The sequence below is a fragment of the Schistocerca piceifrons genome, chromosome X, assembly GCF_021461385.2.
Source record: "Schistocerca piceifrons isolate TAMUIC-IGC-003096 chromosome X, iqSchPice1.1, whole genome shotgun sequence".
Lineage (NCBI taxonomy): Eukaryota > Metazoa > Arthropoda > Insecta > Orthoptera > Acrididae > Schistocerca > Schistocerca piceifrons.
Window position 1 is genome coordinate 380,565,523 of NC_060149.1, and position 12,792 is coordinate 380,578,314.

At 37.4% G+C, this 12,792-nt stretch overlaps 1 protein-coding gene across 2 annotated transcripts in view; it reads right to left on the reverse strand.

Annotated features, from left to right (window-relative positions):
• The window catches only part of LOC124723064 (histone-lysine N-methyltransferase SMYD3), a 104,663-nt gene extending 92,306 nt beyond the window's left edge, over positions 1–12,357 (reverse strand). Inside the window, exon 1 of one of the 2 annotated variants that reach the window (XM_047248241.1) lies at positions 11,863–12,357. In XM_047248241.1, the coding sequence (XP_047104197.1) occupies positions 11,863–12,032 (170 nt within the window). In that variant the 5' untranslated portion in view covers positions 12,033–12,357. Of the gene's footprint in view, positions 1–8,434; positions 8,581–11,862 lie in introns of those variants that run through there. The other variant, XM_047248242.1, reaches the window with a different exon arrangement.
• Between the last annotated feature and the right edge of the window lie 435 nt (positions 12,358–12,792).

A 12,792-nucleotide genomic window follows, 5' to 3' on the forward strand; every position in this document is an offset into this window, starting at 1 on the left:
CTGCCATACGAGCTGTAGGAACATAAACCTGGTTATAAACTATGGCACTGCTTCATCTAACTGCTCATTTATTGATAGTTTCATTGACTGCAACAACAGCACATTTATTTTGGGTTCCACTGAATCACTGCCACATGTTCATATAACATATGACAGTAAACAATCTTCTTTGAAATGCTAATTGAATATGGTAGAATATGATTAAGAAAAGGAAACAATATTTAACATAATAATATAAATGACACCAACAATTTGACTGTATAATATGTCACTTTCAAATTACTTATATACTGCACAGGGACTGGGGAAGGTGCAGTGAGGGAGGGAGGGTGAGTGGGTGAAAATCAGTTAGACTCTATAATTAAAAACCATCCTGGTGCAATCACAACAAATGATCTAGGAAAACAATATTAAAAAGGAAATTCAGGATGGCTGCATCATGTAACAAGCATGAATTCTCAAAATAGTACCATGGTACTGCCTTCAGTTTTTTGCAGTCACAATAGGCATTACTAAATGACCTTTAAGGCTCATGCAGAGAACAGGAAGTTCAATGACGAACAAAGTAGCACAACCTGTAAGTAGTTTGTTTGTTTAATAATCTACCATCAGTTGCAATCCATGTTGAGGGAGATCTCTGTGCTGAGCCATGTTCTATTACCGCTTCCAAATGGATTCACTGAAAGCTGAAACTCTTCATGTGTCATGAAACAAACTATTTATATTAAGAAATATTTTATCCTTCACTTTTAAACTACAGCTGTGGAGTAATTTACATTATCACTGTGAAGGAAGTCACAAACAGAAGTTTACAGAGTGAAAAGTCTTCAACTTTTGTTTGAGAATCAGAGGGTAAACCAGTTCAAAACAGATTATGACCACTGACAGTATTCTGACAGTAAAAGTAATATCATTCAGCTTCTGCTAGAAGCACAATTACACATGATGTGCAGTCTATGGGAGACTCCCCTCAAGTCCAGCTTGTCAATACTCAACCTCAGCTACCTGATTCCCACTACTTCACTGATTATGTCATTATTTGATGGGTGTAGAATATCACACCTAGCACAATTATCAGCAAGATTCTGAATCAACCTATTAGCTTAAACCAACAACTGATTCCCCTAATATATGATGCCCTCTATTATTTAGTGCCTGTTATAAATATGTATCAAAAAGTAGAGGAAGAAGAAAATCTCTATCTGGCACTAATATCGGTGGAATTTTATTTTAGTTGTATAGGTATGGTACATGTTGTGCAGTACCTTAAGTGAAGTATCAACTAAATCTGCTGTATAACTGTGTTTTTATGGCTTTTGAAAATAGGCATGTAATGTACTGTCAGATGGATAACTTGGCATTTGTGCCCTCATAAAATTCTTTGTCTCATAGGGTTTACTGCCACTGGAAATTGATCCAAATTTGGTGAAGGTCTATAAGGAGCCTGCCTCTACCTTTTCTAGAGTTATAAAATAAGTAGCTGAATTCAAATGCAGGAGTAATTCACCTGAAGATTACCAATGTGATGGGCATGCCAAAACTGCAACCATACATGTAAACATTGAAATAATGCACAACATGGTATTGGATTATCAACAGTTAAAGGTGTATGAAACAGCTGATTCCAAAGACATAAGATGAAGGAGCACAGTACATTTTATTTGAATAATCACCAACAAGAAGCCCCTGTGTGAGATGGATACCATATTTGGCAGATACGGACCAAAAGCAAATGTGAAAATGACTGTCTTAGTAATGTTTGGAGTATTTTAAAAATAAGTCAACAGATGTTGTACATCAATTTGTTACTATGAATGGGATTAAGGCTGCTATTCGTGTAAGAAGCGCAACAGCAATAAACCAATAGATGGGAGCCAGAGGCTGTGCATCCAAAAAGATAAAAGTAGATTTTACCTGCCACAAAGGGCTTGGATGCAAATGGAATCATCCTCCTCAGTTATCTTGGAAGGGGTAAAACTCATAAATACAATCCAAGTCTTTTGGACAGACTGACTGAAAAAAAAATATGAAAAGAAGCTTGGATTGCAAAGGGGAGGGGGGAAATCATTCATAAAGTAAATGTACTGGCATGTAATGGCATTAGCCTCCAGATTTGGAACCATCCAATTTCCACCTATTCTCACATATAAACAAATTTATGGCTAGAAAATTCTTTAATCTAATGCAGAGATTATGGCAGTCACAGGTGGATGATTTGCAGTTCTTCTTGAATTTCATTTTAAGGATAGAATCTAGATGGTGTAAAAGGCTGGACAAAGCACATTGATCTACAAAGTGTCTATGGCAAAAGAATTTTTTTTTTCCCTTGAGGGGGGAAAAAAACCACAGTTTCTCACTTTCAAGCGAAAAAGTTCTCCCCTTGCATGAGTCACTGATTAAAAAGTGGTAGAAGTATAGAACCCCAAAGGACACCTGAATATACAATGCCCAAGCCAAATAAAGGCCCAATTCGTGTCACATGTTAAAATAAAGCTAATTTCTAGCTCCAATTTCTTACATGAGAGTAGAACCAACTGTAGATTTTACCTTACACAACATTGCTGTGACTTTCAGCAGCAAAGAGCCTCTGTAAGAAGAAATAAACAGCTTTGTCAACTGGTGAACAATCCCCAAATCCAAACTATTAATAAGTAGTAGTGGTCATGGAAATAAGCTTATATTTTGTAGAATACTGTATTTTCAGAATTGTTAAGAATACAGGTGACTATATTAACCTGTAAAAGTAAGCTTCAATCTGTTTCTTCCTCCTAATGCAGAAGTATACAACTGCATAACATGCCGCATTAAATACTTGCTGGTCTATTGTTGTACTAAGTCAGTCACATGAAAAAATCAAGTTTGACATAAGGGTATTTGTATCTTTATCAGGAATGAAACACAAATGGTCCCACTCAGTCACTTCTATTTAACACATCTATGGTGTGAAAAGTCATTTTGGTGCTGTAGTTTTCAGTCTGAAGACTGGTTTGATACAGCTCTTCATGCTAGTCTGTTGTGTGAAAGCCTCTTTGTCTCTTCATAATTACTGCAACTGACAACAATTTGAATCTGTTAGTGTAGTTGAGCAGTTGTCTCCCTCGGTGATTTTTAATCCCCCCCTCCTCCTTTTCTCGCCAAACTGATGATTCCTTGATGTCTCATGATGTGTCCTATTAACCAATCCTTTCTTTTAGTCAAGTTGTGTCAAGAATTTCTTCTCTCTCCAGTTTGATTCTGTACCTCCTCATTACTTATTCAGTCTACCCATCTAATATTTGGCATTCTTCTGCAGCACATTTGTAAAGCTTATATTGTCTACCTGTCCAAACTATTTATAATACAAGTTTCACTTTTGTACAAAGTTCTACTCCTTATAAACAGCTTCCTAACACTTAATTTTTTTCTTTCCTACAGCATTAACAGTTAAATTTATATTTCATATATTTTTTCAAGTGTACTTTTGTTACTATTGCCACTCTACATTTCACATCCTCTCTATTTCGGCTATCATCATTTATTATGCTCCCCAAATAGTAAAACTCATCTAACCACTTTTAATGTTTCATTTACTAATTTTACCGGCTTCAGCATCACTTAATTTTAATTTGACTAAATTCCATTACCCTTTGTTTTACCATCATTGATGCTCATATTATAACCTCTTTTCAAGATCCTAGCTATGCAATTCAACTGATCTTCCGAGTCATTTGCCATTTATGATGGAATTGTAATGTCACTAGGAAATCTCAAAGTTTTTATTTCTTCTTTTTGAACTGCAATATCATTTACAAATTTCTCCTTGGCTTCCTTTACAGCTAGCTCAATGTACAGATTGAACAACATTAACAATGGGCTACAACCCTGTCCGTATTCCCTTCTCACCTAGGTACTGCCTTCTCCTGGCCTTGGGGTCTTACAGCTATTTTCTAGTTTCTGTAAAGTTTTACATAATCCTTCACTTCTTCTTCTTCATTTTCTTCTGTGAATCATCTAAACTTTGTCATGTGTGTTATCAAAGTTTAACTGTTTATGTATCACATTGTCTGAAGCAGAACTTGGGGACCAGACCAGCATTTGCCCAAGTGAGCTTGGTGAACTGCCTAAAAACCTCACTCCAGTTGGCCAGTGTACAAACCCACTGTTATTAATCTTCTGCGCAGATTTCATCTGGGCCTAGATCCCTTTCCTGTCTTGCAAGCCTGCGCACTGCACCTTACAGTGTAAGAACAGGTCTGTAGATAGTTTTTCATTTCATGTAATTTATGTCTGCTACCTTCAGAATTTCGATGGCTGTATTCCAGTCAAATGTGTGACTCAGTTAAGTACCAGCCTACAGATCCTAAGATCTCAGGTACAAGCTCCAGTTAGTTCTCGGATTTTTATCTGTCTGTTAATGTTTGTAAATGTAAAAATGCCTAGTTGCACTGTGCTTCGAAGTCCACATAAAGCAGTATATCACCCAACAACTGAGTGGCTAAGTCAGTTATAATGTCAGAGGAAGAAAAGAGCATACTTTCTTCAGTAATATAGTGCCTAGTAATGCACTATGGCATTCAAATGAACTTCCAAGTTGATGACAGCTTTACCTTATTCTAGCCAACATTGTCAAAAGCTTTCTCTAAAGTGATCTCAGGGAAGATCAGTTTGGGTTCCACAGAAATGGAAGGTCACTATTGCTTTGATGTTCTAGTCTTCTGTAAGGAATGTGTGTCGGAATTTTGCAACAACAAATTAATAAACTAATGGTTCAGTAATATTCTCACCTACCAGCATCCATCTTCTATGGACTTGGAATTATTACATTATTCTTGAAGTCAGAGTATTTCACCTGTTTTAGATAGCCTGCATAGCAAGTAGAATTTAATCATGAACTCCCACAGTTCTCAGTAACTATGAGGGTAAGTCGTTCACTCTAGATGTCTTTTTCTGACGTAGGTTTTTCGCTTCTCTCTCAAATTATTCTCCAAATGTCATACTTCTCATCTCATCTTCATCAACTTCCTCTTCCCTTTCCACAATATTACAATATTATCTTCAAGTTTGTTACCTCCGTACAACCCTTCTATATGTTCCTTTCAGCCTTGCCTCGTTTGCTTAGTACTGACTTGCCATCTGTGTTGTTAACATTCATACATGTACTTCTCTTTTCTGCAAAGGTGTGTCTAATTTTTCTGTAGGTGACATCTATCTTTCCCATAGTAACGCATACTTCTACAGCTTTGTATTTCTCCTCTGGCCATTTCTGCTTTGCTATTTTGCACTTTCTGTAAGTGTCATTTTTAGATCATTGCTGCATTTTTTTTATTTTCTCTTTCTTCAGTTTAATCCAATATCTCATGTGTTATCCTATTCCGTCTACTTGACCCACTGCTACCTTCATTAGTCCTTCTCTACATGTTATCCAAGCATTTTCTACAGTGTTCTTTCTCCCATTTGTCAACTACTGGCTAACGATCCCTTAGAAAAAACTCTGGACATCTGGTTCTTTTAACTTATACAGATCCCATGTCCTTAATTTCTACCTTTTCAGAATTTCTTTAGTTTTAATATGCAGTTTGTAACCAATAAATTGTGGCCAGTGTCAACATCTGCACATGGAAATGATTTTTGGTTGAAAATCTGGTTCCAGAATCTCTGTCCTTGACTATTACACAATAAATTTGAAATCCAGTGTATCCTGATCTCCAAGGATACAACCTTCATTCATGACTCTTAAACCAAGTGTTAGCAATGATTAACTTGTGTTCTGTCAAAATTCTACCAGTGGGTTTCCATTTCCTTCCCTTCTCCCTGTCCATGTTCTCCTACACTTTTCCCTTTCATGCTACTAAATTTCAGTGACCCACCACAATTACATTTTTGTCCTCCTTTAACTGAATAATTTATTTTATCTCATCATACATTTTTGCAGTCTCTTCCTCATCTGAGGAGCTAATAGGCATATAACCACAGTCTACTGTAGTGGGGGTTGGCTTTTGTATCTGTCTTGGCTATGATAATGGATTCACTATGCTGCTTACAGCTGCTTGCCAGAATTCCTATTTTCTTGTTCATTATTTGACTTACTTCTTCATTGACCCTATTTGGTTCTGTTGATAGCCCTGCTCTCCTCTGCCACCACAATTGACTAATTCCCACTATAGCTAACTTCAACTCATCCATTTCTCTTTTTAAATTCTCTAACCAACCAACTTACCTACTGGCTTAAAGGATTAACAGTTCACACTATGACCCTTTAAATATCATTTTGTTTTTCCTGATAACAACATCCGCCTGAGGGGTCCCAACGCACAGGTCGGAAAAGGGGCTATTATCTCTGGAATATTTTACCCCACAGGATACCATCATCATTAAACCATTTAATAGTGTTGCAGGTCCTTGGGATATATAACAGCAGTAGTTTCCCATTGCTTTCAGCTTATCACAGTAAGTTGGCTAGTGCTACAAGGCCAGATCAGTCATTTGTCCAATCCGTTGCCCCTCCAACTGCTGTAAAGACTGCTGCCCCACTTCAGGACAACTGTTAGTCTGGCCACTCCATATTATTGTGATATTCTTGCATCTGCAACATGGCTATCTTAATCATTGACATGTGCAACTCACAATGAAAGTTATGTGCCTTTGCTTGTGACTCATCATCAATAGAAGTTGACTGCATTCTAGCACTCAAATTGTCTGTGAAAAATGTTGTCCTGTAATTCTGTATTAGCTAATACAGAACATTTAAGTGTCCCTGCCTTGTGAAAGACGAAAAATTCTCTCCCACTTCCCAGCATTTCAATCATTTCAGTTATGTTCACCTGTCTCTAATTGCATGGTTACAGTCATTTCAGAAAACCACATGCTGGTCTCCAATGCCAACTGAGTACTTCAGCATCAGTGCCCTTGTGGATGATGTATAATGCTAGTTTCTCACAGAAGCCAGCTTTTTACTTGTTCCGTGTGGAAATTTGGTTCTTGCTGTAAATTATAATCTTGGACATTTTCACTTTCATGGGACAGGCATGGATTTTCAATTTTTAATTAATACAATAATCTAATAAACATACACACATGGAATATGGAGAATTCCTGTAGTTCTGAATAATGGTCCCTTTCTTCTTCTTCACTCCATTATTATTATTACATTTCTTTCTTTCATCCAAAAAAGTTTTGTAGTTCTACATCTAAACAAGTACTCCACAAACCACCGCATAGTATCCAGCAGACAGTACCTTGTACTACAACTAGTCATTTTCATTCCGACTCTATTCGCAAATACAGCAAGGGAAAAATGAGTGGCTACATGCTCTGCACAAGCCTTAATTTCTCTTACTTTGTAGTCCTTACATGGAATGTACATTGGCAGTAGTAGAATCATTTTGCGGTCAGCTTCAAATGCTGCATCTCTAAATTTTCTCTTAAGTGTTCCACAAAAAAGAACATTTCCTTCCCTCCAAGGATTCCCATTGAGTTCATGAAGCATCGCCGTAATACTCATGTGTTGACTGAACCTACTGGTAACAAATCTAGCAACCTGCCTTTGGAATTATTTGATGTTGTCTGTCATTCCAACCTGGTGGAGATCCCAAACATGCAAATAGTGCTCAAGAATGTGTCGTATTAGTGTTCTACACATGGCCTCCTTTACAGATGAACCACACTTCCCTGAAGTTATCCTCCTAAGATGATGCTGACCATTCACTTTCCTTAATGCCATCATTATGTGCTCGTTCCATTTCAGATTGATTTGCAATGTTATACCTAGATATTTAACCGATCTGACGGTGTGAAGCAGAAAACTACTAATACTGTATTTGAACATTATGAGATCGTTTTTCCTACTCATCTGTATTATCTTATATTTTCCTATGTTAGAGTGAGGATTCATCACACCAATTAGAAATTTTACCTAAGCCAACTTGTATCCTCCTACAGTCACTCGATGATGGTGCCTTTCCGCACACCACAGCATCATCTGCAATTAGCTGCAGACTGCTGCTCACGCTGTTTGTCAGATTATTTTTGTACATTTATTATTTTGCCATACGTGGACATTTTAAAATGTGTGGATGTTGTCAGGTCGGCCGGGGTGGCCGAGCGGTTCTAGACGCTACAGTCTGGAACAGCGTGACCGCTACGGTCGCAGGTTCGAATCCTGCCTTGGGCATGGATGTGTGTGATGTCCTTAGGTTAGTTAGGTTTAAGTAGTTCTAAGTTCTAGGGGACTGATGACCTTAGAGGTTAAGTCCCATAGTGCTCAGAGCCATTTGAACTGTTTTTGATGTTGTCAGTTTGTGTACATTCTTATATTTATACAATTTGTTGTTACATGTAGTTAAACGAGCTCAAAAATTAATGTGTTTTGGTCAATTACAACAACAATCTTGGGCAGAGCAAGTCATATACCAGTGACTTGAGCCCCATTGTCTAATTTATGGAGCATTTTACTTACAGATTCAAAAATTGCAGTATCAGTTCATCAGCTTCCTCTGAAATCATATTCTGCTGTGGAAAGGACTTGATGTTCGTACAGTAAATCTGAAGGCTCTTTTGGAAAATGTTTTCTGGTATTTTTGAGAAACCACAGAATCGCAATTTCAATTTCACTTTAATTAAATTAGAGACAGTTCCAGCTGATGGAACTGTTCCACAAATGGGTGAATGGTTTAATTATAAAGTCACTACCATTGATGATAATGTAATCTGGGATGCCGTATATAGCCGTAGAATAGTGAACTTTCAAAAGTATAATGATTATTAAAATGTCTCTAATTAGCTGAAAGAAAAGAAAATGGAAGCTGAATTATTGTTTGAGGTGTCTGATAATATGTGACTATTACTGTATGGTCTGAGTCAAGTGTCAAATTATATTTGAAAGACATATGTTGACGTTGAACACAATTTCCTTTGGTTTAGCAATTTCTGTGCAAGTTGTTATTGAATTTGCATTGAAATTTTGTAAACTGTCACTATATGTTTGCTGTTTTACTATGCCCCATAGAGCTTTCATATTGTTATTGGCAGTTGTGATATAATTATTACTTCCCATATTTCTCTCTTTCATTATTTTTTGAATGTAGTTTTGCACTTTCTGATATACTGATAAAAACACCTGTCACTTTATGAGTTGTTGAGACCTCACAGTGTCTGCATATTTCTGTAGAAGATTTCTAAATGTTAGTGGTGAGCCTAGTTAGATTTCTAGCACTGGTTTCAATTTTCATTTTTGATGAGAATTGATATATTTCAACCAGGTGTAAATATTTCTAGAAAACAAAATTTTCATAATCAGCCCTGTATCTGCACATTTAGCTAAAGCTATGAACTGGATTCCTCCCTCCCCACCCCCCTCTCTGCTTCCACCCCAGAATCTTGATTGCGGTGACAGGCTGATCTGTAGCGCAGCTCGAGGTCTAGGTTAAATTGGAAAGTGACAGTTTGGCTGTAAGCTGGCGAAGCCAACAAATGTGGAAGAAAGTTTGGCTGTGGTAAGAAACTGACTGGTAGCAAAGCATCACGTTTACATCCACACCATGCTGAAAAATGCAAAGGGGGACCAATATGTAACTTTTACCATATATTTCATCCTAACAGTTCCTCCTTAGTGGGTACCATAAGTGCTGCATGTTTGTTGGGTGAAATAACTGCCTTCTTTTGTTCTTGCTAACTGTATCGCCTAATTTTGGTTTGTAGAACAATGAAGTGAGTATATTGATCACTATACCTTATATTGATATTTCCCTTCTAATACTCAATGTCAGTATTTAAGAATATCTGATCAATAGTGGTGCTAGATAATTTGTTAGTTATGGTTGAAGAATTGGTAGTTATATGTAAATTACATGTCCCACACGTGACATTAAGTGTTAGCCTGTCTTCAGTTTGTTACATACAGTGCTCAAGTTTCCATCTAGACTTACATATAAACAAATTATACTTGCTATGTCCTAGTGCAGATTGTTCAACGATGTGTTCTGTTGCTAGATTAGTAATGAATTTTAGTTGGCAGTGTTCAACACTTTATCTAACAAATGTGCGTTTTCCTACTGAAATATGTCAACCTAAAACAACATACGGTAACTTTATGGACTATTTGGTTAATTAGTGTTCATTACGGCAAATTACGGATACCGTTACATCTTTTTACTTGCGGGAATCTATGAACGCAACGGGTATGTTGATAATATAGCACGTTTTATGTTGGTTAGCAGTTATATTTTCGGAAGGAACAACATATTCAAAACAACTTGGGGTTAGTAGTAATAGCTACCACACAGGAGGCGGCAATGGAAGACGATGGTTACGTGCATGAATGAATTATGCAGCGATGCCTGCTAGACGTTAACAAATAACTCTTCAAATAAATTTAATGGAAACATGCGATAAGTCATACGACGATTTTTTTGCTCAAACATTTATTTTGTATTTCGGCTGTCGTGAGTTCGCTGTTCAGTAAAATCCCTACTTTCTCCGCGAGGGTCGCGAGTCACGGCTATTTTAACAGCAGAAAGCCTTTATGCGTATCGTATTTTAAAATTTCATGAATAACTATTCAAACGTACCAGGTAAGCGTGAACAGAGTTTCGTACATTAATAATGCAATCGTCAAAACAGAGCACGAAATTAATTCCATGGAATTTAAGTTCTGAATTATAGGTATTTTATGCCGGACCAATAAAACAATCAAGCCGCCAGGATTCATGACTAAAGCGGGGTGACAGATGTGAACACTCCTTCGTTAAAACTCTTCAAGAATTTTAAAAGAAGTTTATGTTCGCTGAAATGAAAAACTCACAAGCTGAGAACAAATACAATAAAGGCCGATTTGACAGCCGTTTCACTTGAGCTTTCATTTTTGTCTCATTTCCGTTCTCATATCTACCATTTGAGGTGTTTCATTGCCGAATTTGTAACATACAGCTTCACCAACCCATTGCTGATATTTGAAGCCTAACAAAAGTTTCTTCAACTTTGCAAGAATATTATATAAATATTACATTTCGAGTATCATTCATTGTTGCAGTAATGAACACAACAGGGCATTGTGTTATTTTCTCGAATAAGGTGATGCTAAAGTCACACAGTTCTTGATCTGGTGCACTGCATAACCTACATAAGCACCATATCAATCATATTTGATTTTGGGCCTATACACAAAGAGGAGCACACACACTTCAGCATTGTTGAATTGCACTGATATTGTTAAGGGCATAAAATGTGACTCATTAGCGAGAACAAAGAAAAATAATAAATTATATTATCTATAGTGCCTCTTGAAGGCTTCAGTGCATGAGCTGGCATTAGAATTAGTTTCTGTATTGAGGAACGAAGGAAAAATCTGTGCAACAAACAACAAAACAGTGGAAAGATTTCTTTCACCTGGAAGTTTGGATTGGAAAACGGAGGGGGGGGGGGGGGGACAAACAGGTCAAAAACATGTTCTGAAACAAGTGTTCCAGAAGATGACAGAGTGATGCGATGAATGAACGATGATGTAGTGTTTGTGTGCATAATAAGTGTTTGTTAGTTTATAATTCTCTCAAGTCATTGAAATTAAATGTATTACTAATAGTAATGGCTCACGTTACGCATCCTTGTAAATCTAAAAATCGACGTGCTTACGTGTTCTCATGTGAATGGAAATGTTCAGTTATGGCATAATCATCAGAGTATTTCACCGAAGTTTTGACGTAGATTGAATAATAAATACTACAAAAAATGTCAGAGCTTGAATTCAATAAAATATCATAAAGCACATACAGACAATTTACTTATGCATTCTAATTTCTTTTTCTTCCACGAATGCTATCAATCATCAGATGACAAAAAATTGAAGACTTTGAATCGTTTAGGTTATGTCTGGAAGGGACCAGTACTCACGTTTTTAAACAGAAGGCACATCTTTCTGCTCGTAAGGAACTCTTCAGAACGAAAGCAAACGGTTTTTCTATAAGTAGCACAGACCCACTTCTTATCTCACGCAGGGAATCTTTACCACTTTTCTGAGTCATTGAATATTCAACATTATTCGGAAACATATTTCTGAGCATGTTTACTTTAGACCTAGGTGTATTCACAGGTAATGCTGTGTGCGTTATCTTCGACTCAATAAGCAGCTAAAAACATAAATATACTATGTCACTGTAAATATAGGAGTGCCTCCCCCTGTTTCAGCTAAAATTGTCTGCAACCGGCATATTCCAACTATTCGTCAAAAATTTTGATATTGCATTCCACTCATGTGTCTCATATTACGGGCTACTGAATACTGTTCCTTCGGGGGCATTCCCTATATCAACAGTTTTCACTCACATAAAGAAGTAAACAACTATTATTACTGCTTGTAACACCTCTCTCTCTCTCTCTCTCTCTCTCTCTCTCTCTCTCCCGCCAGCCACGTGTTGTGGGCAGAAGTGGGGAGCGGAGGCAACGCCTGGTGGGGATTCAAAGCGGTCAGTGGGGAGGAGAGGGGTAAAGATGCTCCATCCCACTCTAGCTTTGTTTTCAGTGCGGCGGAAGCTGGACCGGCGGGAGAAGCAAGTTCTATTATGTGACGACTGAATAGAGTTAATATTAGGATGTCTGGATATGTGACTCTAGCGCTACCAACGGGAAGTCTGTCCCTTGTGCTTCGAACAGAAGCGTACGGTTAGCAAACGCTTACGTGTTTAATGTAATCGAACTAGATTGCTGAAAGATTTGCGCAGATGACACTCGCTACTTAGCACAACCTTCAGGAGAGAGCGTTTAATAGTGGCATCGTGGCGGCTGCTACACCATTGGCTGCCCAAGTATTCTGATTTTTACTAA